Source organism: Podarcis erhardii (assembly GCF_964252035.2).
Source record: "Podarcis erhardii genome assembly, chromosome: 8".
NCBI lineage: Eukaryota > Metazoa > Chordata > Lepidosauria > Squamata > Lacertidae > Podarcis > Podarcis erhardii.
In genome coordinates, this window is record NC_138499.1 from 88,639,469 (window position 1) to 88,666,521 (window position 27,053).

The 27,053-nt window shown below is 44.3% G+C and overlaps 1 protein-coding gene across 1 annotated transcript; it reads left to right on the forward strand.

The window, feature by feature from the left end:
• Positions 1–812: 812 nt before the first annotated feature.
• Positions 813–24,050, forward strand: LOC309349257 (uncharacterized protein; the record flags this gene model as incomplete). The annotated part of the gene is made up of 18 exons (XM_081875002.1): positions 813–869; positions 1,913–1,984; positions 3,445–3,496; positions 6,430–6,515; positions 7,087–7,134; positions 7,817–7,945; positions 8,851–8,928; positions 9,191–9,273; positions 9,970–10,098; positions 13,345–13,464; positions 13,687–13,817; positions 16,003–16,217; positions 19,265–19,342; positions 19,828–19,915; positions 21,259–21,389; positions 22,163–22,303; positions 22,560–22,727; positions 23,345–24,050. The coding sequence occupies 18 exons, from the start codon at positions 813–815 to the stop codon at positions 23,558–23,560; spliced, it is 2,022 nt and encodes a 673-aa protein (XP_081731128.1). The 3' UTR covers positions 23,561–24,050.
• Between the last annotated feature and the right edge of the window lie 3,003 nt (positions 24,051–27,053).

Here is a 27,053-nt window from a genome sequence, read left to right on the forward strand (position 1 = left end):
TCCTCCTACTCTCCCTGCGCGGAAGCCTTCTGCGCAGGGAGGGTGTGGGCAGCGGAGGACCCGTGCTCTCCCCGCTGGTCTCCGGCGAGGAGTCATGGAGCCACCTCGCCAATTACCCCATCTGCCCCCCTTCTCCACTAGTGTTACGCTGATTTCCTTCCCCAGAAGATGGGCTACTTCTCTCCCTCCCAGTACGCTCTCCAGAATCCCTCTGGAGCCCTCCCTCTCCCTCTGGCTCCGATGGCAGTTCCCTGGCAATAAATAAACTAGAAAATTAGAATTTGGGGTTGGGTATTGAATATTACTGGGCAAATGGTATGAGTGAAGAATTTGTAAAAAAAATAAAATAAAGAGGGGGAGCAAGAGTATGCTTCAGTTAGAATATTCCATGTTGCTATGACTGTACCTTTTCCCCTGCTGCTGAAACACAAATGTTATTTTTATTAAAAATTAACCATAGTCTTCCACCATCTTTTTAAACTAACCCCCTGTACTAAAAACTGATAAATATTTACAATTGTTATAAAGCAACAACAAAAAGGTAGAGTGTACATTTGATCTCCAGCTGCTTACAGATGCCATTTTTAATATATATATATATATATATATATATATATATATATATATATATAATGATCCCATACACTGCATACATCCCACAGAGCCTGCTCTAAGAGGGGTCATCTGTGGATGTGGAATACAGCGAGAGGCAATTTCCATGTGCTCCACTCCTTCCCCAGTGCCACTGTGATCTGAGTCTCCCATGGCTGCATTTGCCATGTTTAAAAACTGTAAGAGACCCAGCCACCTATATGTCCAGTTTGGTCTTCAGAATCTTTTTCTCACATGGGGGAGAGGGAGGTGTACAGGTACAGTCAGCCTACTAGAAAACTAATAAATCTATTATAAACAGTTTAACAGGTATGACCCTAGAAAAAAACCTTGGATGGACCTTGGATTAATATACTTTCCTTCCTTGGACTGTTGAAAATAAGATGTCATTATAAAATTGTATTAGCTATCCCATGTTATCTTGAAAGGTAATACTCTTTGTAGACTTGAGAAGCTATATCTAATAAAAGGAAAATTATAAAATAAAGAGGAAATGGGGCAATGATTCTATGTTGGAAGTCAGCTAGAAGGTGTGGCTTTAGATCATTTTAAAAAGCCACCCTGGCTAGTTCAGATGCTGCTCCCTTTCTGCTGTGACAGGCTTCCTTGTCTGAGGCTCAGGGGCTGAGCTTCAGAAGGCTTGCAGTGGTACCTTGGGTTACATACACTTCCGGTTACAGACGCTTTAGGTTACAGACTCCGCTAACCCAGAAATAGTACCTCAGGTTAAGAACTTTGCTTCAGGATGAGAACAGAAATCATGCTCCGGCGGCGCGGCAGCAGCAGGAGGCCCCATTAGCTAAAGTAGTGCTTCAGGTTAAGAACAGTTTCAGGTTAAGAACGGACCTTCAGAACAAATTAAGTTCTTAACCCGAGGTACCACTGTAATTAGGTAAGGCTCGGAGCCAACAGTTAGGAAGCAGCGAAAATTTCTTCTACACCTTGCTGCCTTCTTCTGCAAAGTGCCCTTTTGCCATAGTTGCCATTGCCAAAGATTCACCATGCATGCTCTGAGTGCCACATGAGGCCAGAGTGGTATATGCCCCCCTTACGTTCCCTGTCACCTGAATAATAATGGAGGGGTGGGATATAGGTCTTGGTCAGGGCCCAGGAGACAACTGCCTCAGGCGGCAGGATCTCCAGAGGCAGCAAATCTGGCCACCAAGGAATGCATTGCTGTTGGCAGCGGTGGCTCACTCCTTGAGGCTCACAAGATCTGCCCCCTCCTCAGCAGTGTCCCCCAAGCCTTCTCCACAGCAGACTTGAAAAATAGGAGGCACTGCTGGTCTCCTAACCCTAGGAAGGCCTCCTGGGGTCTTCACCCACCCAGAGTGATTCAGAGCGGGCCTTTGATTCCCATTTCAACCATCAGGTAAGTTTGATTTGACCACCCCGTCCCTTTCTCCTGCCCTTCTTCCCAGGCTCTCAATAAATCTCAGTGGAAATGGTGTAATGTATGCTACTGTTTTTCTGGGGCAACATTGCACAATAACTGAGTCATGATGTGGACTACGTTCTGCTACTCAGTAGGGTTCATAGCTGTCAACGTTTCCCTTTTTTGAAGGGAAATTACCTTATTCCGAATAGGATTTCCCTTAAAAAGGGCGAAAAGTTGACAGCTATGGTAGGGTTTATGGCCAACCACAGCCTCTATGGAATGTGCAAGCAGTTTCCATCTCTATGGGGTTCGTCTCTCTGCTCTGGGGCCAGCGGTAACCTTTCACTTTTCAAACAGCATTGCTTTCCAGTGTGCCAGTGTGGAGTGTGTTCCAGTGGAGCCAGTGTGGTGTAGTGGTTAAGAGCGATAGACTCGTAATCTGGTGAACTGGGTTCGCGTCTCCGCTCCTCCACATGCAGCTGCTGGGTGACCTTGGGCCAGTCACACTTCTTTGAAGTCTCTCTGCCCCACTCACCTCACAGAGTGTTTGTTGTCGGGGAGGAAGGGAAAGGAGAATGTTAGCCCCTTTGAGACTCCTTAAAGGGAGTGAAAGGCGGGATATCAAATCCAAACTCTTCTTCTTCTTCTTCTTCTTCTTCTTCTTTCATGTCTGCTTCTTTTCTCTCTCCCCTCCCCCAAATTCCAGAATGGGGAACAATCATGTTCTGGGCTATATCAAGGGAGTAGGGAGCATCATCCAAAAATAAATTGCCCCTCCAACTTTTGGGGTTGGGGAAAAGGGGGTTGCGTTCCTGGCTACAGAATGTTGAAATAACATTCCAGAAGTCTGGAAGCAGAGAAGCTATTGCACTTGCAGGTTAAAGCAGAAGAGGCTGTTTGCTGCCTAACTGTTCACACCCAGAAGCCCCAGCCAATGTTACCACAGGGCCAGTTAATTCTCTCCCTTAGCCTGCCTGTCCCATTCTTGCTGCCACTGCTAGGCCCCAACCTGCCCTTTCTAGTGCTTCAAGGACAGCTGCCAGGAAATGCCTGGGCCACAGACAGAAAGATTAAACATTAACGGTAACCCTATCACTCTGGTAATGCTATCTGCTTTTCACAGCTCCCATGGGGAAAGCATTAGGCAAATAAGAGCGCAATACAGTCAGCCATGGATGCTGGGCAGGTGGGTACTGCAGAGGGGAGCCCTGCATGAGCTAGTAAACATGCAAGGTGTTGTAGAGGACACTCTTTCTAGGGAGCTGAGAACTGTTCTGTCTCCACTGCACCCTGCTCAGGTTTCCATCTTCTGCTTGAGTTCTGTGTTGATATGGATGTCCACCAGAATTTGGGACCTGGCTGCCTGGTTGCACTTGCCTCTCCAAAACAGATTCCCAAGGACTGATTCTCACTGACACCCCAAACTGAGCTGTCTGTGCTGTGTTTCCTAACAGGCTGAACAGGAAGTGCGTGTTCAAGCAGCTGTGGGAATTCGACAGATACCAGGTATAGTACTCAACAGCTGGAGAATGGGAACCCGCTTTCTTTGGGGATGGCTGCACAGCACCAAAAAACTTTGCTGTATCCTATTCTACACTATTCCTTTTTCATATTGGCTAATTACAAATAAGTAACGATAACATTTAGGGGAAACAGGAACCTTCTCTGCAGGAACAACCTTTTCTTAGCAAGAATAAAAATGGCCTTGAGGAGTGACACGTACAGATGTGAGCAATGAGAGACTAGCAGGAGTTGGCAAAAGCTAATTTTCCTTGTCCCATTTTTATTGATGGCACCTTTTTGTAATAGTAAAGATTGTCTTCCACTTTGACAATCCCTTCCTGCTTTCAGGTCAATGCTGCCTGCTTACCAGGCTGTCTTCTCCTCTATTTCCATACGTGGTATGGGAAGAAATGTCTGTTGCCTTCTTGATCCAAGAATGTCTTTAGCGAGTAGTTACTAGGTACTGTTGCACTTCACTTCTCAATCCTGTCAATCTTTATTCTGATTAGAAAATCTAGCTGAAACACTCTGTCATTGGCCCTATACCACACGGCTTCATGATTCACCTATAGGACCCAGCGTCATTCAGAGACCTTTACAGAAAAGGTTGTGCCTCTCAGAGATTCCAGGGAGCCTTTGGGGCTGAGAGATGGACTACATGTGCTGCGGCTTCAGAGTTCTTGTAAGATGCTAAGGGGGGTATGGGTGTTCCTAAATCAGCTACATAACTCTTGATTCAGCAGTTCCACAGCCAACCCTATCACATGCTGCATGCTAGGCATACACAGTGCTTTTTTTCCTTAAAAAAGTCTAGGGGTACTCTCATTTGCCTACTCATATTGAAATACTGCCCCTCAGTGAGGCCAAATTTAGATTCAAAAAATCTTCAGGGGTATGCATCTCCCAGAAAAAAAGCACTGGGCATATTCATAATTTCCTTTAAAACAGTTTCTCTGCTGCAACTTCCAGTTTATCAAACTGCACGACAATAGTAGGCCACAAGTTTAACATGAGTCAACAGTGTGATGCAGCAGCAAAAAAAAAAACCAAACAGTTAATGCAATTCTAGACTGCATCAACAGAAGTTATTGTGTACAGGTGAAGGGAAGTAAGAGTTGTCTTGGTCAGATCCCACTTGGAGTACTGTGTCCAGTTCTGGGCACCACAGTTTAAGAAGGGCATTGACAAGCTGGAAGGTGTGAGGTGTCAGGAGCAGCTCAAAAATAATTTACGAGGCTTCATTGAAGCTAACTCTTTATTCAAGAAACCAGACAGCTCAGGAGATCAGGCCTAGATGGCACAGCAACTCTCCCCAGTAGAACTGCCCCATGAGGCAGTTGTGGGGACTGAAGGTCCAGCCTTCACACAGCTCCCTAAGTCTCTTCCTCCCCCAGTTCTTTCCCTATCTGAGGCTCCATTGTCTTGCCTGTCTTGGGATGAGGGGGAACAGCAAGAGGGGGAAAGCCTGGCTTCCTCACCAGCTTGACTCATCGCTTCCTCCTCTTGGCCCCCCTCGTCTCCAGCCTCCCCTTCTGCCTGTGAGTCTGGACTGTTCTCTGCCCCAGCCTCTTCCTGCTTACTAAGCCCTGTTACCTCTTCAGCTTCTGACACCTCCTCCTCCCAGTCTGATCCCTCTGACCACTCATTGTTGTCCCACCACCACTCCCTGGACTCTGAGCCTTTGTCCCCTGGCGGTTCCCACCACTCTTCTGCATCCAGTCAATCCATGACAGACAGAAGAGGAGGGTTGGACTGAATGACTCTTTGGGTCCCTTCAAACTTTACAATTCTATTATTCTATAATTAATCCTATAAGTAAGGAGTCTGATTAGATCATTTTAACATGGAGATAATAAGTTATGGGGTACAAAAATATATAACATGAATCTCCTTGCCCTTTCTTTGACAAAAGATTTGCATATGGCTGATGTTCTACTCAGCACTGTGGTTAGCAGGACTCAATTTTCATTCATAATGTGATACTCTGGATGAAACCAAAGACAAAATGTTCCCTCTTGCCTGCGCTAAAGCCTCTCTGAAGACTTTAACCTACTTAAGTTCAAAGGAGTAAATCCAGAGGAAGGATAGACAGCAACACACCTGGAATGAGCTTGGTTGCAGGGGATGCCCACAAAACGTGGGAACAGTTCACCTACTGCGAGATAGGATTCCATTCTAGTTTTTTGTTTTGTTTTGGTCAAGTTAAACTGCAGACTCCTCCAGACTTTCTTTTGTGGTATGTTTCTAGGAGCAGGTCTGCGATTCAAAGCTCTGTGTCTGAGCCCTTTTTCCCCCTTTTTCTTTTTGCTGCTCCAGAACGTTCCCTGTGAAAATCCACTCTTTACCACTGAATCAGAACAAATGGCAATCTGCGGAAAATCCAGTTTGCTGTTTCTTCTGATTCACCGTTAAAGAGAGGGGTTCCCCAGGGAAAGCAGTAGGGCAGAAAGGAAGGAAGGAAGGAAGGAAGGAAGGAAGGAAGGGCATTCAGACATGCAGCTTTAAAGTATAAACCTGTACTTAGAAAGCACAGGGCAAAGTGTGAGCGAGTCTTTCCTTGCTCTTAATCTCTCCTGAGATTAAAGCCAAAGGCAGCATGTGCTGCACATGTTGTCTTATGGAAATCATGTAGACTTTACCAACAAAGGTTTCATTCAGCAAAGGCCACTTTTAAAAAACCTGTATTGCTTTCAGGTTCTTCCCATGTTATTGCTTTGTATTGATTCTGGCTGGGATACTTATGAGTCATTTCCACTTGATCTCTTTGTGAATTGCCCCATCCCAGATTTTTCTTCCCATAAGGGTGGAGAGCCTTTAATTAATGACATTATTATTCAGAAACGATAATTAATAAAGTTTCTCCCTGTGCCCATAGGATGCTGAAGAATAAGGTGGCTGTATTTCTAATTAGTACTCTTGCTTGATGTTCCTTCCAGGCTCATTGAAACAAGACAGCTTCCTGGTGGTGAACAAAGATTCTAACCGTCTGATATTCATTAGTAAGGCAGACAAAGGAGTGCAGGTGAGAAAGCTCCTAGAGCAGGGGTACCCTCCAGATATTGTTGTACTCCAGTTCCCATTGGCTCCAGCCAGCATGGCCAATGGTCAGGAATTGTGTTCCCTGTTGTGTTCCCTAGCCCTAACCCCATTCAAGCACAGAGGAAGACACCTCTTGGAATGTTGCCAGCCCCTAAGTTCTTCCAGGCCATAAGGCATTGCCTTATCAGATTCAGAAGACTCACTCTCAGGGCAGTCTCCATCACCTCAATGTCATAAGAGTCAATGGCTCCAAAATAAGGCAGTGGCCCTTTTAGGCTACAGACAGCTCCTTTGAGCGGATAGGTCCAACTAGTTCTAGGCTAGCCAGCCTTCAGTTGGCTATGGGAGATCTGTGCACAGCTTCTTTCTAGATGCAAGATACATTAGCCAGTTTTCTCACAGTGATTTGCCCAAGGTCCTGACCGCATCTGCCTTGTTTGTATTATCCCGTGAACCAGACACTGACAACAAAGAAGGAAGGGGAAATTACTGGAAGGATTTGAGAGAGACCTCAAATCTTCAAGCACTAATTGAGCACTGCTGTCTCTTTCCAGGAAGGGTGCTTCACTATTGATGGAGTCTTCAGTCTGGACACTGGGCAGGTACAACATACCCAGGATATTGTTCTGTGCAGCCCTTGCAATATATAACTTGATGATGTGCTAAGCTAGGGTGGAACACTTGGTGCACCAATTTTGATTTCTGACATGACAGCTTTGATTTCACAAATGAGAGGTAGTTCTTAGGATATTTTGAGAGGTTCAAGTTCCCACCACCACCACCTAGGGCAGCTGTTGTGGCAGTGAAGTCTATAAATTAATTTTGCACTGTGTGAAGAAATATCTTATTTTGTTTGTCTTTTCGGCCAATTAGTATCACTAGATGTCCTGAGTTCTAGTATCATGGCAGAGGGACTTTATCTCCACCATGCATAATTTTATAAATTTCCATTATGCATTCCCCGGCCTTTTTTCTAAGCTAAGCTAAGCTACTGAGCTTTTCTTCCATGTGAAAATGACAAATGTGTTAGCATTAGCAGCATAATTTGTTGCAAGCATGTTCCAAAATGAATTTGGGGGAGGATGTTTTCACTAAATTTTTCAACATTTAATTTGTAAAAAAGAAAAAGAAAAAAAGGTTCATGCTGTATTCAGGGAATAAACCAGTAAAGAGGGCTTCATTTTGTCAAGTGTCTGGAGCCCTGGTACCTAACCCAAGGCCTTATCTGGGCTGATATGCACTAATGCTGGGCATGCAGATTATCATGTTTGTCCTTCACTCCAGGACAAGCTCTTCCTGGAGCAGCTGCAACCTCTGCTGGCCATGGTGCCTTTGGGCTACAGTGTGTCCTTGCTGGTTTGTGAAGCCCATCACGATGGAAGCCAGACACAAATCCAAGCCTTTGTCAAGAAGGTGAGGGAGACTTCTATACTGTATTATGTAGTCATTATGGAATGAAGTTATGATCAGAGAGGATGATACTGTAGATGGCATCTGACTCTTAGAAAGAAGGATGCTACCTATGAGAGCTTTGTTGTTGTTGTTTAGTCATTTAGTCGTGTCTGACTCTTTGTGACCCCCTGGACCAGAGCACGCCAGGCACTCCTGTCTTCCACTGCCTCCACTGCCTCCCGCAGTTTGGTCAAACTCATGTTAGTAGCTTCGAGAACACTGTTCAACCATCTTGTCCTCTGTCATCTCCTTCTCCTTGTGCCCTCCATCTTTCCCAACATCAGGGTCTTTGCCAGGGAGTCTTCTCTTCTCATGAGGTGGCCAAAGTCTTGGAGCCTCAGCTTCAGGATCTGTCCTTCCAGTGAGCACTCATGGCTGATTTCCTTCAGAATGGATAGGTTTGATCTTCTTGCAAGTCCATGGGATTCTCAAGAATCTCCTCCAGCACCATAATTCAAAAGCATCAATTATTCAATGATCAGCCATGAGAGATTACATGCAGTTCATTCCCTATAACATTGGGGTGGGGAACCTCAGGCTCAGGGGCTGAATGTGGCCCTCCAATGTTCTCCATGTGGCCCTCAGGACTGTCCCCTATCTGTGCCTCATCCCCAGTCCAGACCCCCCACTGGCCCAATAGCACTTTGCCAGTCTACACGTGAAAGGCTTCAATTCCATTGCACACTGAGAAACTCACCACAAATCAGCTAAAAGGGAGGGCAGCTCAGAAAACACCTGATTGCATTGTGGGCTGAACAACAATTCTAAAAGGATGCAAAAGCATCAGTTGTAAGCAGCCACTTGTGTATGCAAGGCATAAACTCTGATGAGTTGCATTTTTCTTTCTTTCTCCCATTTGTCTTCAGGTAATAGAATCTGTCTTGCAAGAAACTAGCCCTGCCAAAAAGAGTACTCAGTACCTCCGAACCATCACCTTTGTCCAGGTGAGCATATCTTGCATAGGGTGGCACCAGCTTTATACACTCAATGCTCTTCCATAAAAACGTTCTTGCAAGTTGCCTGTGTCCTCATTGCTATGGCCCATGGGTCACTGTCCCAAGTATCTGTTTGTTCTGCAAGCCATGGAAGCTGTATTTTCATTTTGACTGATGTGATTATAATAGTTTTTGCACTTTCAGGTTTGCCATTGCCATTCATCCCAGTCCCAGCTGTATTGATACTTTTCTCACATCCATCCCATTTCAGATCTACACAGATGGAAAGGCTCAAGACCTCCTCAGCCCCAGAAGTCAAGTCCTGCAGGTGATGGACCTCCCTCCGCTGGGGCTGTAAGCATCCATTTCCAAGGCTATGGTGTTGGATTGGTCTTTGTTGAGGAGGAGAGGAAACCTTAGCACAGAAAACAGAGAAGAATCTGGGATTTCACTTTTTATTTACTCAGAGATCAGGGAGAATTTCACCCAATGGAACAGAATATGACAGAGCTGTTCAACAGTGGAATGGACTCCCTTGGGAGGTGGTGGACTCTCCTTCCTTAGAGGATTTTAAGCAGAGGTTGGATGGCTGTCTGTCACGGGTGCTTTAGTTGAGATTCCTGCCTTGCAGAGGGCTGGACTAAATGACTCTTGGTGTCCTTTCCAACGCTACAATTCTGTGATTCTATGAATGGCTGGGGAGGAATCTGGCTGGATGGTATGCACAATAAATTTAGTTCAGACAGATTAAAGTTTATCTAAGACATAAGGAATGTGAATATGTTGTTGGTTTTCTTGTCCTGGCACTTTCCCTAGGAAAACTTGTGTTTTAGCACTGAATCAGAGCAAACAGCAATCAGGTTTTCCCAGGAAAAGTGCCAGGGTAAAAAAACAACATCACACTTGACCATGGAGCTGTGCCTGGAAAAGGTGGCGTAAATTCTGGATGAGCCCTGAGTTTCTGAGGAACCTCTGACCACCCTCCTCATTATTTCTACGGCAGCCTAATTAAGATGCCTCACACTATCAACTCTCTCCTTCTCTCTTTAGGATGGTGGAAGAAGCGACGGAAGTAGTTGTGGCCAATTCACAAGCTGCCACTCATTCCTACTTGCAGGGGATGTCACTGCACCAAAGTTATTTGCAAAAATCTTTCCAGAAGCAGCACAAAGCAGCCATGTAAGGGCCGCAGGAAGGGGAGTGCTCTTTTGAGGGGAAGAAAGCAGCACACACAGCCAACGCTGCTCAAGATTCTGACATTCTCTCTGATGCACCTTCCTGAACCCATCTTGGAGATCTCCACTCGAGAGGCAGAATATTTGCCTCCTACACTCTGTGCCACTTGAGTGCCACTTAGAAGTGTACTGGCTAGACTTTGGCTTTGCTCACATATGTGCAGCTCATAAGCTGCTTGCATCATGGACGTGCAGTTTAGCATCAGGAGCTGCACAGTCACTGGTACAATCACTATTCTTTGGTGGAAAGTTGAGACTGAGTCAGCCCACACACTTTTTCCTGGTTCTTCCTAGGCCAGGGGTGGCCAACTTGGTGCCCTGCAGATTATTTGAATGAGAACTTCCACCAGACCCAGTCAGCATGGCCAGTTATGATGGCAGCTGTAGCCCCGAACATTGAGACGGCACCACATTGGCGTCCCCTGCACTAGGCCTTTGGCTTCCGTGACTTACGATCAAAGATTTGCTTTTTAAAGCATCATCATTTCTTGCTGAACCCCAAGGCTATTCTTACTCATGATGACACAAGAATACCTCCCTGCCAGTCCTTTCAGTTTCAGGAAGGAAAGAGCTAAGAACTTGCACAATGCCTGCTAGGAACCGATTCTGCAGCTGGCGCTTCACGCCCCAGGTTTTACAGCAATGCCACAGCCATTTCACGTGGTTTTAGAATGTACACAGCAGCATCCCAGCAGTGAGCTGCCCCTTCAACTTATATACATTCAACCTGAAGTTTAACAGACACCCGTCCATCCACAGTTGTCTCTTCTCTGCACATTTGGGACCTTGCATTTCCAGGGTTCGGATCTTACTAATTCAGCCATGGGGCAAGGGGTGGGGTGCTATTGCTCGCTGGGACTGGGAGGGAGATGGGCAAGGGAAGCACTAGGTTGGAGGTGAGGAGCACAGATACACGCACGCTAGTGCCCCCCTGCTGCCACCAGCCCACTGCCTTCTACACCTGGCCTTGGGAGACAGTCATGCACTGCACTATAAAAAGAAAAAATCTGATCTGAGAGGTAATCAGAAACTGAAGCTGTAGCAGTCTAATAATAATAATAATAATAATAATAATAATAATAATAATAATAATAATTTATTTGTACCCCGCCCATCTGGCTGGGTTTCCCCAGCCACTCTGGGCGGCTTCCAACAAAGATGAAAAATACACTAAAATGTCACATATTAAAAACTTCCCTGAACAGGGCTGCCTTCAGATGTCTTCTGAATGTCAGGTAGATGTTTATCGCTTTGACATCTGATGGGAGGGCGTTCCACAGGGCAGGCGCCACTAACGAGAAGGCCCTCTGCCTGGTTCCCTGTAACTTGGCCTCTCGCAGTGAGGGAACCGCCAGAAGGCCCTCGAAGCTGGACCTCAGTGTCCGGGCAGAACGATGGGGGAGGAGACGCTCCTTCAGATATACTGGACCGAGGCCGTTTAGGGCTTTAAAGGTCAGCACCAACACTTTGAATTGTGCTCGGAAACGTACTGGGAGCCAATGTAGGTCTTTCAAGACCGGTGTTATATGGTCTCGGCGGCCGTTCCCAGTCACCAGTTTAGCTGCCATGTTCTGGATTAGTTGTAGTTTCCAGGTCACCTTCAAAGGTAGCCCCATGCAGAGCGCATTGCAGTAGTCCAAGCGGGAGATAACCAGAGCATGCACCACTCTGGCGAGACAGTCTGTGGGCAGATAGGGTCCTGGTATGCCAAGGGGTTCCAAAGTATACCAGTTTGTCTGGATGAGGGATGTTGCTTAGGGAAGCGGTGTAGGATGAGGCACATCAATATCTGGCAGAGACCTTTGCTCCACCTGACAGCAGAGCAGGCCCAGGGTCAAAGATTGGCACCATCAGGCAGTTTGTTGCTAATGGCCCTGATCCTTGAGAGCATCCACTCCCTACTTTGCCACCAACTCTTATTTGCTTGCTTGTTTATGAGACACATCATAAAATAATTTGTCTAGGGGGCTGTACATATAAAAGAGAACAAAAACGTAACAGTAAAACCACACTGTAATAAAACCAAATTAAACTTAAGAGAATCAATCTCCAAAAATAGCACAGCTGTATTAAAAATAACAATTGCCCTTGCAAGTGAGAAAGGAAGGGAGGAAAGGAAGTGGCAGCCTTTTGTCCAAGTGACTCCAAACCTTTGCCTGGCTTAGAGAGGAGCACACATTCATTCATTCATTCATTGACTGCTCTTTTGTGCAAATCTGGTATATATTAAAAACTTGTATTTCATTATTTTTCTTTAAAAAGGTGTGGGTTCGTAGCTGCAAATGCATGTCTGGATACCCACAAAGGAACTCAAGTTCCCTGGCTAGCAGCGACCCACATACATTTTAAAAACTACTCTTTTGTGGAAATCATATATACATATGCATGCAAGGAAATGTAAAAAAAGGGGTTGTATTAAATGCTGTGCTAGCAGAGCTCCACTGGTGCAAGAGGACTTCTGTTTCCTCTTCGCACTCCTACAGCATGCCCTCAAAATCTGCTGTGGAAGGTTCTGCAACCCTCCAGAGCTGATACTGAGCGTTCACAGCGTGCTGGAAGTGACAGGAAAGGAAGTTCCATTGCAGACACAGATGTCCCTTGCAGCAGCAGAGCTGCAGTGTTGGTTGCAGTCCTCATACTTGCATGCATGCCAGACCTCAGCTTCCAGGAACTTACAATGAGTGGGGAAATACTAACTGAGGGGAGGAGGCAACACAAAACCACACAGAAACCTCCCATCAAGCACTGTCCAGGAAGCATCAAGGTAGATTTTGGAAGTATATATTTGAGTGCACTCATGTGTGGGCAAAGGTGCACATATGTGCACATGGAAATGGCAACCCATGTATGCATTAAGACCCTGGTCTGGACACAGCCTGAGTCATACATCGGTCCATATAGCTCAGTGCTGTTTGCTCCATCAGGATTCCTGATGCAAGTTAGAAGAAGGCCTTCCATTATCCTTTCCCTCACCGCCATTCCAGAACATTGCAGAAGCAGAGGTGAAGACTGCACTGGAAATTACACAGTGGAGTATTAACAGTGAAACTGAGTTGCACAATTAGGACAACAGCTTTATGTAAAATGTAAATGACAATGGCCAGATACTGGTAGTGGGAGCTTAGAGATGGCAATTCTCACCTATCTACCCAGACCATCCTAACCTTCTCTTTCCTACCTTCCCCCTGAGATGTGGCAACCTCTTCACCATCACCATGGAGACAAAAGCAGAGGGTGGTCAGGGGTTTCAGCGTGCTGCCGTCAAGATCTTTGCGTTTTCTGGAGGAAATGAGCAACACTCTGCTGATCCGTGAGTATGGGGTGGGCCTGAGTAGAGGTCAAGCAGATTATCAGAGAATGCGCAGGAAGCACAAGGCCTCCTTTTCTGGGAATGTGTAGCCCCTAAATCTTTGATACTGGGGCACAGTCACCTTCACTGCTCGGGACTCAGCCAAATTAATTCTGCTTTAAGAAATGTGCTTATTCTCTGCCTGCTGGGTGATCTGTTCCTTGCTGCTCATTTCCTGTACAGTTTTTTGCCTCTTTTCCGAGCTTCATCGGCTGCGGCTCTTCCTGCTGACACAGAGTTCCTCTGCTGGATGCTGAAGAATTTGCTGGAAGAAAATGCCCTCACCTTCCTGCTGTTGTGCCTGACCCTGCCAGGTACCACAATTACGCGTATCGTTTTCTTTTGTATGATATTGAAGGAAGGTTGTTTTTGCTGTAGCTTGTCAAGCACTGCTCCCTTCTCAAGAACATACATGTTCCATGATCTGATTGTGAGGGTTGTTGTTTTTCTCCAAAGACCTGGAAGTAGATGATGTCTCCACCCATTAGATGGAGAAAGGATACTCTGCTTCTGGGCACTTCCATACCACAGGCTTAAAACAGTTTAATATTTATCTTGGGACCCTGAGAATTGCAGTTCTGTGACAGGGAGCTAAGGTTCTTATCCCCTTACCAAACTACACTTCCATGAGTAATATCAATTTATTATCAATTTACAGCATTTTCATACTCCCCATTAACAATTCGTTCCCTAGGTGGTTTACATTATTCAAAAAATATTGTGCTTTGAATAAGTAAGATGATTTGTTTGTTCCTTGATTCTTTTATTTTATTCTGGTGTGCTGAGCTGATTCTGCCTCTTCACTGCAAAAGGGAAGTGGAGAAACATCTGTCTTAAAAGTCCTAAGATTTTAAAAACTCACAGGAAGTGACTCTTTCAACCAATGTGAAACATGGTTATGCAACACACTTTTTCAGCTCTGTCTTATAAGCAGCAGTGGTTGTTTTTCAGTGGAAGTGGTAAGAAAAAACATTGCCACAAATACATAGTCTCAACATTTACTCAACCACTCTAAGGCCAAAATATTAGCAAGTACATAGCTTGGATTTGTTTCTTCATAAAACATACAGGGCAGAGGAATTCTTAACATAGGTTGCAGCTTAAATATAAAACCAGCCTGCTTCTGCACTACAGAATTTAAAATAAAGAAGCTAGAATCTGTTTGCTCCTCCTTGAAAAGGCACACTTTGAGAATTCAAAATCACCAAACTGGGACTGTTGTGTAGGGTTTTAATATTTATCCTTTAACTAATGAGCAGTGAAAAATGCTAGCTAGATATTTTTTAGGCCAATGATAAGATTTCTTTGCCTGTTGAAAGCATGAAGGAAACAGCGCAAACAAAGTGGGAAGTGGCTGCAGCAAGTGTATGCAGCTAATCTTCACAGCCAGCTGAATAAACGCAGACCAACAGGTGGGTTCTAATGCACTCTGCTGCCACTTGCACTAGAATAATACACTACAATTCTCACGCAAATAACAGTCTGTGTAAAAGAGTTTTAAAACTTTACTGCAATAGATTTATAAAACAAAAACTACCGCCATGAAATATAAAAATACAACATGAACATAAAATTAAAACATATCAAAATAAAACAAGTTTTAAACTTGTGGCTGTAGGATAGTTATCATTCTCGTGTTGGTTCAGATCCAGCACAAGTATATTGCTTTAGGGGAAGATTTGGTTTATTTTATTAGCAGGAAAGGCAGTTAGTCTCAGTAGCCCCTGCTGGAAATTGAGTGGCTCCTGTTTAATTTGGAAAAAAAATCTTTGCAGAGTACTACTAAAGTACTAAATACAGATAGGTAGCCGTGTTGGTCTGTCATGGTCAAAACAAAATAAAAAAATTCCTTCCAGTAGCACCTTAAAGACCAACTGAGTTAGTTCTAGGTATGAGCTTTCGTGTGCATGCACACTTCTTCAGATATCTGAAGAAGTGTGCATGCACACGAAAGCTCATACCTAGAACTAACTCAGTTGGTCTTTAAGGTGCTACTGGAAGGAATTTTTTTATTTTGTTTTAAAGTACTAAAGTTAACTGTGCTAACTCAGGGCTTACCCTACTTAACTTTCCTCTGCTCTGTCTAGGAACAGTCCACATTTTAAAGCACTAGGTCTGATTGCCCTTTTGCATTTCTTTTTTGCTCTGGAGCTTTCTCTGCAAAAACCTGCTTTTTAAAGCTCAGTTGGAGCAAACAGCAATAATGGAAAACCTAAATTGATGTCTGAGCACTAAAGAGCAGGTTTTTGCAGGGAAAGCTCTGGAGAAAAACACACACACAACCAAATGAACACTTGGGCACAGAGCTTTTAAGCATGGACCTGTACTTGGAATGAGCAAGGCAAAATACCGTATGTATGAATAAGCCCACAGTGTATCTTTATCAGAGTTTTAAAAGAGAATTATGTTTGCCTCAAGTGGTGACTACTGCTCTAGAGGCCAACCAAGAAACCCAGATGTTACAAAGTCTGGCTGAGAGTTTTGTGGGGTTTTTCCCAGATGCTTCTGGAGAAGAGATACGGTCTGCCATCTCACTGACTGAACAAGTGAGGAGTGTGACAAAGAAAGTGGCACCAGTCCATTGGGATCCCACTCAGGAGGCTCAGAAACAAAGAGAGGTGATAGGAGAGCTGAGAGCCCAGCTGTCCTTCAGGAGTCGGGTGGAGCAGGAGAGCATGCTCAGCCAGTTGGAGAGGGTGATCAAGGAGATACAGGTAACTGCACAGCATCAGCATACAGCGATACCTTGGTTTACAACCATAATCCGTTCCGGAGGTCCAGTTGTAAACCAAAACAGGTTGTAACCCAAGGCGCGCTTTTGCCAATGAGGCCTCCCAAAAAAATATTGGTTGTAATCCAAAAAACAAGGTTTGACATGGTTGTAATCCCAAATGGTTGTAATCCAAAACGGTTGCAAACCAAGGTACCACTCTAGTTGGTATGAACTCTGCATAATGAAGTATTTGCCAGAAATCTCATGCAGCCAGAGTTGAAAGGCTATGTTTGAAGCACAATATTCTGGACTCGCAGAAGACTGGGCAGTTAACTGTAGAATCTCTCAAGCACTCACAAGAATGATCTGCATTTAATGGACAGTTATCTGAATTAAAGCCTAAATACACAGCCACCCAGTGGCGTAGCGTGGGTTGTCAGCACCCGGGGCAAGGCAAGTAATTTGCACCCCCTAACCCATGGATTTGCGCCCCCAACCCGTGGATTTGCGCCCCCTAACCCGTGGATTTGCCCTAACCCCAGATGTTGCGCCCGGTGCGGCCGGCCCCCCCTGCACCCCCCACGCTACGCCACTGCAGCCACCCATAGAGCTCTGCTGGATCAGACCAACAGGGCATCCTGCCTCCCAAAGGGACCAGCCGGATGCCTCCAGGGGTGTCAGAAAGAGGAGCCCCCTCCTGGTATTCCATGGGATACTGCCCCCATGTGTGAGAGTTTCACATGGCCATTATGACTAATAGTTGATACAAGACTTGACAGCCGTGAACGTGTCAAATTGTATTCTAAAACCAAGTTTATTTGCTATATAAGCACATCTTGGGGCAGCAAGTTCCATAAATTAATTAGGCACCAATTAGTTTCATGGGTGGATTCAAAATTTTATTATAATGAGAAAAAAATATCTTCACTTTCTCTACACCATGCATAACTGATAAAACTCGAGTATGTGTCAGCCCCTGTCCCTTAGAATTTTTTCCCCTATGTTATAAAACCTCAAACCACATTATCCTTTCATTGTAGGCAAGGTGCTCCAGTCCTCCCTGATAATTTTGGCTGCTCTTTCCTTCACTTTTCCAAGTTTACAACATCCTTTTGGAGATGGGACAACTCCATTTACAGGCCATGTTCCAATTGCAGCTGCACTGTAGGTTTGTCTGTGGTCATTGCAATACTGAAATTCAGTTTTAGTCTCAGTCTGTTTCCTAGTTATCCCTAACTCACTAAGCTAAATTAAAATTAAACTGTAATATTATTATCTTCTTCTTATAAATAGATATATAAAAGATTTAGAAAAAATGTTTAGCAATTTAATTTTGAAAATGCTAATCATTGGCCAATCTCTTACATTTTAATTATCTAACCTATGCGGGGGGTTCCCCCCCTTAATTGCACTGTTCCCCCCCTGAAAATCATTACAGTCGTACCTTGGATACTGAAGACCTTGCGACTCAAATGTTTTGGCTCCCAAACGCCGCAAACCTGGAAGTGAGTATTCCGGTTTGCGAATGTTCTTTGGAACCTGAACATCTGACGCAGCTTCCTTGGCTTCCGATTGAGTGCAGGAAGCTCTTGCAGCCAATCAGAAGCTGCACCTGGGTTGTTGAATGTTTTTGAAAGTCGAATGGACTTCCGGAACGGATTCCGTTCGACAACCAAGGTATGACTGTAATGAAGAAAAAAAAGAAAAGAAAATTCAGACATTTTTAAAAACCTGCATGAAAAGTGGTTTTACAGTAAATTATATTTCTTTAAATCAGATCAGAACATATGATTTGGCATCCTGGATCAGGTCAGTTCTGTTTCCAAAGAGGCCAGTCAAGTACTTCTGGGAAGCTCAACAATGGGGAATGGAGGCAGAACTCCCTGTGTTGTTTGTCCCCAGCTGCCCTTGTGCTCCAGGTTTTTAATTTAGCTGTCATAGTGTTTCAGGTGCTACACTTCACTGGCCTAGTAGTTGACAAGGAATCTTATGATGCATTCCATGAAGAGGGGATATCTGTTCTCTGGTTTTAAAAAATCAAGGGGTTATCTCACAATCTTAGGGTACACAGTTGTGGTAGATATGCATTTGTGTAGGTTGAGGTACTTTCCAAAGCTCTAAGCATAGGGCTGGCAAAGCCTTCTTTCTCTCGTTCCCATCAGCTGATGGGGAGGGCAGAAGAAAGACTGCATTTTGCAAACATCAGCTGCATGAAGGAGAAGTCCCTTTTAGAGCTGATGCCTGCAAAAACCCAGGGCTGCTTGATTTGGCTTCGTGCGCAGATTGGCTTGGAGGCTGGAGGTTTCCCCACCCCTAGTCTAGGAATAGCATAACCACTGGCTTAGACTAATCAGTAGGTTGAATATGTTCCATAATTGAGTGAACTGGAAAACAATCCTGGTGCACCTGTTGCTTTGTGTTGATTTCTGTCACCTAGCAGAATGTGGCAAAAATGTAAAGTACAATGGGCTGCCCAGAACATTTATTATTATTATTATTATTATTATTATTATTATTATTGATTATATTTATATACCATCATTCATCCATAGGGCGGTTCACAACAACATTTCTGTTTCTCCATGTTGCAAGAAATTTCAGATAGGGTAGGGGTTGGTTCGAGTGTGTGTGCATGTGTCCCTATGCGAAGGATGCTGGCAGGAGAGAAATGAACTGCACTTTAAAACTCACATTGTGCCAACTCAGGGCCAGTCCATCCATGAGTCAGCTGCCTCAGGTGGCAGAATCCAAGGGGCACCTCCATGGGCATGACTCCCCTCCGCCCCCGCTGCCAGAAAAGCAAGGAGAAGCGTCTGTGGCAGCTTCCGGCTTCCAGAAGATCTCGGAAGCCACTGCTGCCATTCAGATTCATTGAGTCCTTCTGAATGGCCATAGAAACTAGTGGAGATGGTAACCACTTGCATGGTTTTGCTTGCTAACTGTTTGGCTATTACAGCAGGGCGGGCTGGAGGGCTCCAAGAAGCGTGCTCACAATAGCTGTAAACTAACTATTTTGAGGCTGAGGAATTGGGATCGACTGTTTTTAAGGTTCTGAAAAGCCAACGCTGGAAGAAAAAGAAAGAGGCCTCAGCATATGAAGCAAAGGCTACTTCTCCTGAAGGCAGAGTAAGTACTTCTCAGGTATCTCAGCTTATCAGACCCACCCTGTAACCTTAGGGGAATAAATGTCTTATCATAGTATACAGTGTAGCAGGAAGCCCAGTGTAGAAGTTCACAGTGGATCTGTCAGGAACCCAAAAACTGTAAAAGTACCCTCATATGGTTTAGTCTTTATACAATTAGCTTTTGAAGTGCACTGGCCCTTTCATTTGGAAAAGAATCTTATTGCATCTTGTTTATTATTTTAGGAATAACAAAAATAAGCAGTGTTACATGAAAGTGCATGTATACGTGTTGGAGAGGGAGTGGGTGTCTGCCAACCCCCAGTCCTAATTGAGCAAACCAAGGAACCTGCTAGGCCCCCCCAAAATGTCCACTGCAGTCTCTTTCAGTCTCTGTGTGAAGGGGGTTCAAGGTAGAGAGAATTCTGTTAAGATACCAGTATCATTGCCACTCCGTATTTTGAATCACTTGACTGTGTTCCACTTCAGGGTAAAATTACATCAGATATGGATGATGGGGGTGAACTTGGGAATCAACAAAGCCAAGATGATACACGGCAGGACAAAGAAACATCAGGTTTGAAAACAATTAAAGGCCGGAATTACTCTGTACCTATCTGGAGGTGAAACAGCTTGATAAATATATAAGATAACTCATTGATTTGTAGGATAAATGAAACAGGTGATCTTTAAACCACAGAACAACAATAAAGGCATGAAATAGATAAACTACCACCATTCAAAGGCCAGGATGAACAGTTGCAACTTAAGTTATCTGCCAAAACGTGTAAAGTGCCAGGCACACTCCTGTGAGAAAGGAGTTTCACAGTTTGGGGGCTGCCACAGACAAAACCCTGTCATGAGCCATCACCACCCTGAGCCTCTAAAGGTGGCAGCAGTGCCAAAGCTTTCTCCATTGATTTCAATACCCAAGCTGGCACATATTGGGGGAGGCGCTCCTTCAGAAATTTGGGGTCAACGTTATTTAGGGATTTATACGTTAAAATAAGCACCTTAAATTGGCACAATTTTCAGGATACATGTACTATGAGTCCTTTCTGCCATGTCAGACACCATCCTGGCTGCTGCACTTGGCACTAGTCGTGGCCCCCAAACCATCATCAATGGCAGCCCCACGTAGAGCACATTGCAACTGCCAGTAGCCTGTCAGCAGCCTGTAGGCTACTGGAGCATGGAATACAGTGTCCCAGGGAGGCTGTACCTGGTGAAACAGCTGTAGCTGAAAGTAGGCCTGGCCACTCAGGCCACATGGGATCTTCGTTAACAATGGTAGATCCAAGAACAACTAACAGGTCACCCCAACACCTCCCAGATTCAGGAAAGCAATCACACAAAATGCTAAGAACTAATAATTCACAAGTGCTAATTCATAAAGTTCTGCTGCAGAGTACTGTATATAAGAAGCAAGTATTAGGAGATAATGAACTGAATGCTAATACAACTGCAGTTGAGATTGCAGCCTGATATCCATCACACCTGACTCACCCAGGTCTACCTGGCTGTCATCACCCCCCATTCCCCCGCCCCCATGGACCATCTCTGGCTACAATCTCCACTCATGGGGCCCTGCCTGTGAATCACCCAAAAGACAACCCCCTTTGGTATTGCCCTTTCAGCTCCTACATGAAGCAATCAAGGGAAAACATGAAGTATGGAGAAGAAATATGGATAGAGAGATGGTTTTACAGTATAAAGACCTGTGTATATAAACAACACACTGTAGGGCGAGACGTATTAATATAAATCAGGTATCTTTATATGGCCGGGGGGGGGGGGCAGGAATTGGTACATTTTATTTCACCATACACAGCAAGACATCCCCTTCCTTGTGTCTAAAGACTGTCCTATCCCTCCTTGCTACTAGCTTTCTTTCTTTCATACAAGACTTGTTTCTGACAGGTGGTGGCAGCTTCCCAAAGATCCAGCTTGAGCAGGTTGGTGTACTTCCAAGTGCCATGGAAGACAAACCTTTCACTGCTGCAATGCACAGAGCCAGAGACTTGAGTGAGGCAACCAAATCATCCAGCCCTGTAAGTGACATGTGGGAGTCTCAGACCATGTGCCTGAATCCAAGTCCTCGGAAGATTGGGAAGATTTGATTTCACCACCAGCAGTGAGATTTTTCAAGTGCAATGCACTTGAATTGCTTGTGAATGTAACAGGGGATCATGAGTTTACAGTAGCTCACACCTGCATCATGGGATATGCCCCCTCAATGTAGACTATTTTAACAATTGCCCATAGAATGCTGAAAGTATATGAACACTTCAACAGCTTCTCCCCTAAACACTTGTGTGAACTACTTTTAACTACAAGTAGTTGCATGCTAATTGAAACGTAATCTGAACAGAGGCAGCCACACAAGGCATGCATGGTGATTTCCAAGGCATCCGTTCAACCCCACCCCACCCCATTCAATGGTTTGTACCAGGGACATGAACATGGCCACAGCGTCATAGACAGCCTCCAGGTGTTTGCATTTTTAAGTAGCAACCACATGGCTCTATGCACATAAAAACTGGACCTTAGAAACAAGGGCCCTGGCTTTCTGTTTTTTCCCAATCCTGTAGCAGGAAAAGCTTTGCCTGATAATGTTTAAAGGCACAGGAGGGAGCAGAAACAGCCCCAGACCACAAATATTTCATGTGTATACTTTATGTAACTCAATGCACTCTTGCAAAGAGATTGAGCTGTATGAACAATTATTTATATTGCTCTGAGAAAACCAGAGACTGGAGAAGATTTGCTTTGTGAGCACTTACTGCAGTACTTTGGACTGTCTTCCTGCGCTGCTCTTTTTCAGAGCCTGGTTGGTGAGCAGCACAAAGACACAAAGGGGAGGTTCTCTCAAGCAAAAACCCGGTGGCAGGTTCTTCAAGAGCAACACCATCTCCTGATACAACAGAAACTTTTGAGAATGGAAGAGGAGCTGGCAAGTCAAGAGGTGAATAGTTCCTGTCTGTGGTGGCAGGAGACCAACTTATCAGCTCCTTGAGGAAGCATACTGTGTGTGGGAGAGAAACATACAGCAAGGGAGTGCAGATGAGACAAGGGCTTTCCCACCAATCACCCAGTGCTGGAACCAGTACCAGCAATTAACATCGTAACTAAACAAATTCCAAACCTCTGTTTTATCTGTCCCATAGTCTGCAATCTCACTACAACTCATCTGAAAGGTTCTTTCTCTTCTCAAATTGCAGCTTCCTCCAGGCCAGCAAGGAGCCATGCTCTGGCAGAAAGAAAAGTCTTGGCTGATTTTGCGCATGGAGGCATTGCAAAGAGATCGGGCAGAAGCAGAAAGGGATCTGGAGGAGCTGTACCAAGAATGCCAACGAGAAACTGAAACACAAAAACACCACATCCTGCAGGTCAAGAGAGCTGTCAGTTCAAACTAATCCTGGGGAAGGGTTCTTCTGAGTTTCAAACCAGTCATTGTTTGGTGGCGCCTTTGAGATGGCAGGTTTAACTCAGAACCTTTGTTTCCTTGTTTGGAGGTTCAGTGGGAACCTTTAGATTCAGGGAATCTTTAGGAGTGACAGACCTCTAGTGGCAGCATCAAATAAGTGCTTCACTTGATTGCGTGAGAGAAACAGCAACCCTCTGCAACATTAGAAGTTTGAAATAAATATCAATATAGCTGACAGCTTAGCAGCTTGCCTGAAGGACTAAAACACGTGATTCCAGTGGTATAACCTCCTAAAGAGCCCAATTGATTTTTCTTTTTTTGGAGCTGGAGCAAGAAAAGTCTATGTTACAATAAAAACCCTGCAATTCCTTTATTCATTGGATCACTGGGACATCTCTCTCTATATATACTTGCTCTGCAGGGCAGCAGTGGAGGAGCGCAGCTTCAGTTGTCAGGCCAGGCTATTTCCTGTTGAATGTGTAAGAGAATGGGAGAGTTCAGCAGTACTAGATGATGCCCTTTTCATGCCTTGACCTCTCTCTTTCATCTTCTAAAAGGCTTGTTGAACTTCTTCTACAGGTATTCCAGGCTTATAGGAAACATGCTGAAGAGCATATAGATGTCCTTGAACAGAGATATCGAAAGCTGCTCCAGGAGTCCCTTCAGGATGCTGTTTTCCTTTCCACTCAGAACCAGCAATTACAAGCTCAGAAGCAACTGGGCTACATGGAGAAAGCTACCCAGACTGACTTCCAGACCCTTACACAGAGCCACGAGAGAGCCTCCCCATCCTAAGAGCTTGTATTTGTGCTTTGTAATTTCATTTTTATGTGCTTTTGTCACATTAGCTTTCACAACTAAGGTACTGCTTACACAAAGTTACCTGAAATTTTGTCTCATAGATGATGACACTTTCCCAGCCTAGGCAAACATTTAAGTACTTTAATGATGTTTCATCCACATTTGCTTCCTTGTGGCCAGTACCTTATGTCACTCATATACTGAAATGTAAAGAAAGCAATGGTTGAAACTGAAGAATGATCTCTCTCCAAAGTAAATTTGAGAAGGCAGAATGGCATTCTATGACAGGAACAGAGATTATCCACATCCAGCTGGTTCAATACCAGGCAGAGGGCCTTCTCGGTGGTGGCGCCCACCCTGTGGAACGCCCTCCCATCAGATGTCAAGGAAATAAACAACTATCTGACTTTCAGAAGACATCTGAAGGCAGCCCTGTTTAGGGAAGTTTTTAATGTTTGATGCTGTATTGTGTTTTTAACATTCAGTTGGGGCGGGGTAGAAATAATAATGATGATGATGATGATGATGATGATGGAATCTCAACTAAGACAGGAAACTTGTTTCATTGGAACAGATTAAAACTGAGTAACATTCAGTTTTGAGCAAACACAGGTTGGATATATGAACAGACCATTGGCATGCCCTTCTATGTGTGGCTTGTGTGAAGGGTGCTTGAATCCCTCTCAATCTGATCTGATTTGGGAATGGAAATGGCCTCAGTGGCCTGGTTAACAACCTGCAATGTATAATGGGAAGGTGGCTCTTGGACCACTTGCCAGTTTCAAAATCATAGTCTTTTGCATTTTCTATTTCTGTGCATTGGTTTGGTAGATTTGGGCTGTGATGTGGGATAGAACACAGGGCACTGCTGTTCTGGGATGGTGGGTTTCAAAAGGTGGCATTAGAAGCTCCTACTCTGCCCCTTGGGCTTGGGGTTTAGTATTCTACCTGGTCTCCATGGGTTGGTGTTGACCACCAAGGAAGACTGGTTTCCCATCAGAACTGAGTAAGTCATTCTCAAATAAGTTTAATGCTACAATACACTTCTACACACCATGCATTGAGCAATACTTTGTCCTGAATGGCTGGAGCCCACAATATTATACTACCTCTTCTCATATGAAACTATTACCCTACTGGAAGGGTGTGTGTCCAGTTAGCTATATTTTCTCTACCACATGCTCAGATTACTGTATTTACTGGAATGTAATGTGCACCCTTTTTGGCCAAATTACAAGGCGAAAATTAGGGCTTGCATTAAATTCGATGGCACATTTACATCCTCCAGCAAAAAAAAATTGGTTTCAAGATTCTGAAAATTAAGGTGCGCATTAGATTTAATGGAGCATTAAAGAGGTAAAGGGACCCCTGACTGTTAGGTCCAGTCGCGGACAACTCTGGGGTCGCAGCGCTCATCTCGCTTTACTGGCCAAGGGAGCCGGCGTACAGCTTACGGGTCATGTGGCCAGCATGACTAAGCCGCTTCTGGCGAACCAGAGCAGTGCACGGAAAAGCCGTTTACCTTCCCGCCGGAGCAATACCTATTTATCTACTTGCACTTTGACGTGCTTTCGAACTGCTAGGTTGGCAGGAGCAGGGACTGAGCAAAGGGAGCTCACCCCGTCATGGGGATTCGAACTGCTGACCTTCTGATCAGCAAGCCCCTAGGCTCTGTGGTTTAACCCACAGCGACACCCGCGCTACATTTGAGTAAATATGGTCTTATTTGGAGTTAAGGGAAGTACAGCTGTTTTTCCCTCCAAATGTGTAAGTTCACAAAGTGTCTATCTAACTTAAATCTCTCACCATAAAGTATTGGTAATATACATGACATTACTGGAAAAAATATTTTACACCTGTCCCATATTAGCAAGCAAATATTTACTATGGAACCCATAGTAAATACTGTAAGCCAATCTTCTCTGAGGTCTCTTCGACTAGCTTATTCAATTCAGATATTCTTGACTGCTTATATTTCATTGTTTTTGTGTCTATTTCCATTAGATCAGGCATGTCCAAAGTCCGTTTCGGGGGCCCAATCCAGCCCATTGGTCAGTTTAATCCAGCCCCTGTGGCAGTTTATTTCCTGCGGTAAAATCCTAAAAAACCTCAACAACTTCAACCCTAAATAAATGTCAATGGCCCTTCATCAAATCTGGCCCTCTTTAAAAAAAGTTTGGACACCACTGCATAGTCACTATGCTACTGGCTTCAAGCAGTAAGTTAGATAAAACTGTTTAAAAATAAATCCATAGGAGGCTTTCTTCTACTCAAGATCCTTTGTCCACTGGAGATGTAAATACAGTGGTACTTTAGTTTACAATCTTAATCCGTTCCTGAAGTCCGTTCTTAAACCAAATCTGTTCTTAAACCGAGGTGAGCTTTCCCTAATGAGGCCTCCCGCCACCGGTGCCCTTCCACCATTTGGCTTCCGTTCATAGACTGAGGTAAAGTTTGCAAACCGGAATATTACTTCTGGTTTTGCGGAATTTGTAAACCGAATAGTTCGCAAACAGGACGGAGGTACTACTGTAACTGAATATGGGAATGTGTGCTAAGCATATGCTTCTTTCACTCAATTATTTCAACTCTGTTAAATAAAACAGTCCCCTAAGGAAAACCTAAGACACCATAATCAGAATAGTAAAACATTTGTTGAAATAATTTTCTCTGGAAGAGGAACCTGAAATTGCATTCGGAAAAGGCAGGTTTGCCCTGTGGAACAGATAAGTTATTTTGCTCTTTGCCTGGCTAGTGAAACTACCTTCTCCCAAACAGCAGATAAGTACTGTGCTCCCACCTTGAAACTTTCATTGAACCTTGAAGAAGGAGGTAAATTATTTTGGATCCTGCACACAGAAACTGTTCTGGAAGAGTTGTGTGATTAAGCTTTCTCTATTATCTCCACATGAAGGTACTCAATTCTATTCCATGTCAAATTCAAAGTTGTATTTATGTTCCAGCATTTTAAATAGTTTCCTTTGCAACAAGCAAACAATAAGAGATCACACAAATACACAACCCTGTAAACTAATTTTTAATTTTATTTCAAACTAGACATTTTTTCTGCATTGAATTGATACTAGTTGAACCTGAGTGTATAACAATCCAATCCAATCCAATCACTGAGCTATCAAAATGTTATCAAAATCATGAGCTAGAATAAATGCGGCAGCACCACAGATAAACAGAGAGAAATTGCAAAAAAAAAAAAGGTAATAAAAACCCCTATGTAACATTTAGAGCAGTTACCCCACCACACCTGTTCCAGACATTGGCACAGAAGGTGCTTGAGAGGTAGAGTGATCAACCCAGTTTTTTAAGTTTATCAGTAATACTGAAGAGAAAACAAAGCAAGAGGCGCACAGTACATTTTTCTGAACATCTATACTGGTAGCAAATATATATATATATTTAGTGTATCTTTCATCTTTGTTGGAAGCCGCCCAGAGTGGCTGGGGAAACCCAGCCAGATGGGCGGGGTACA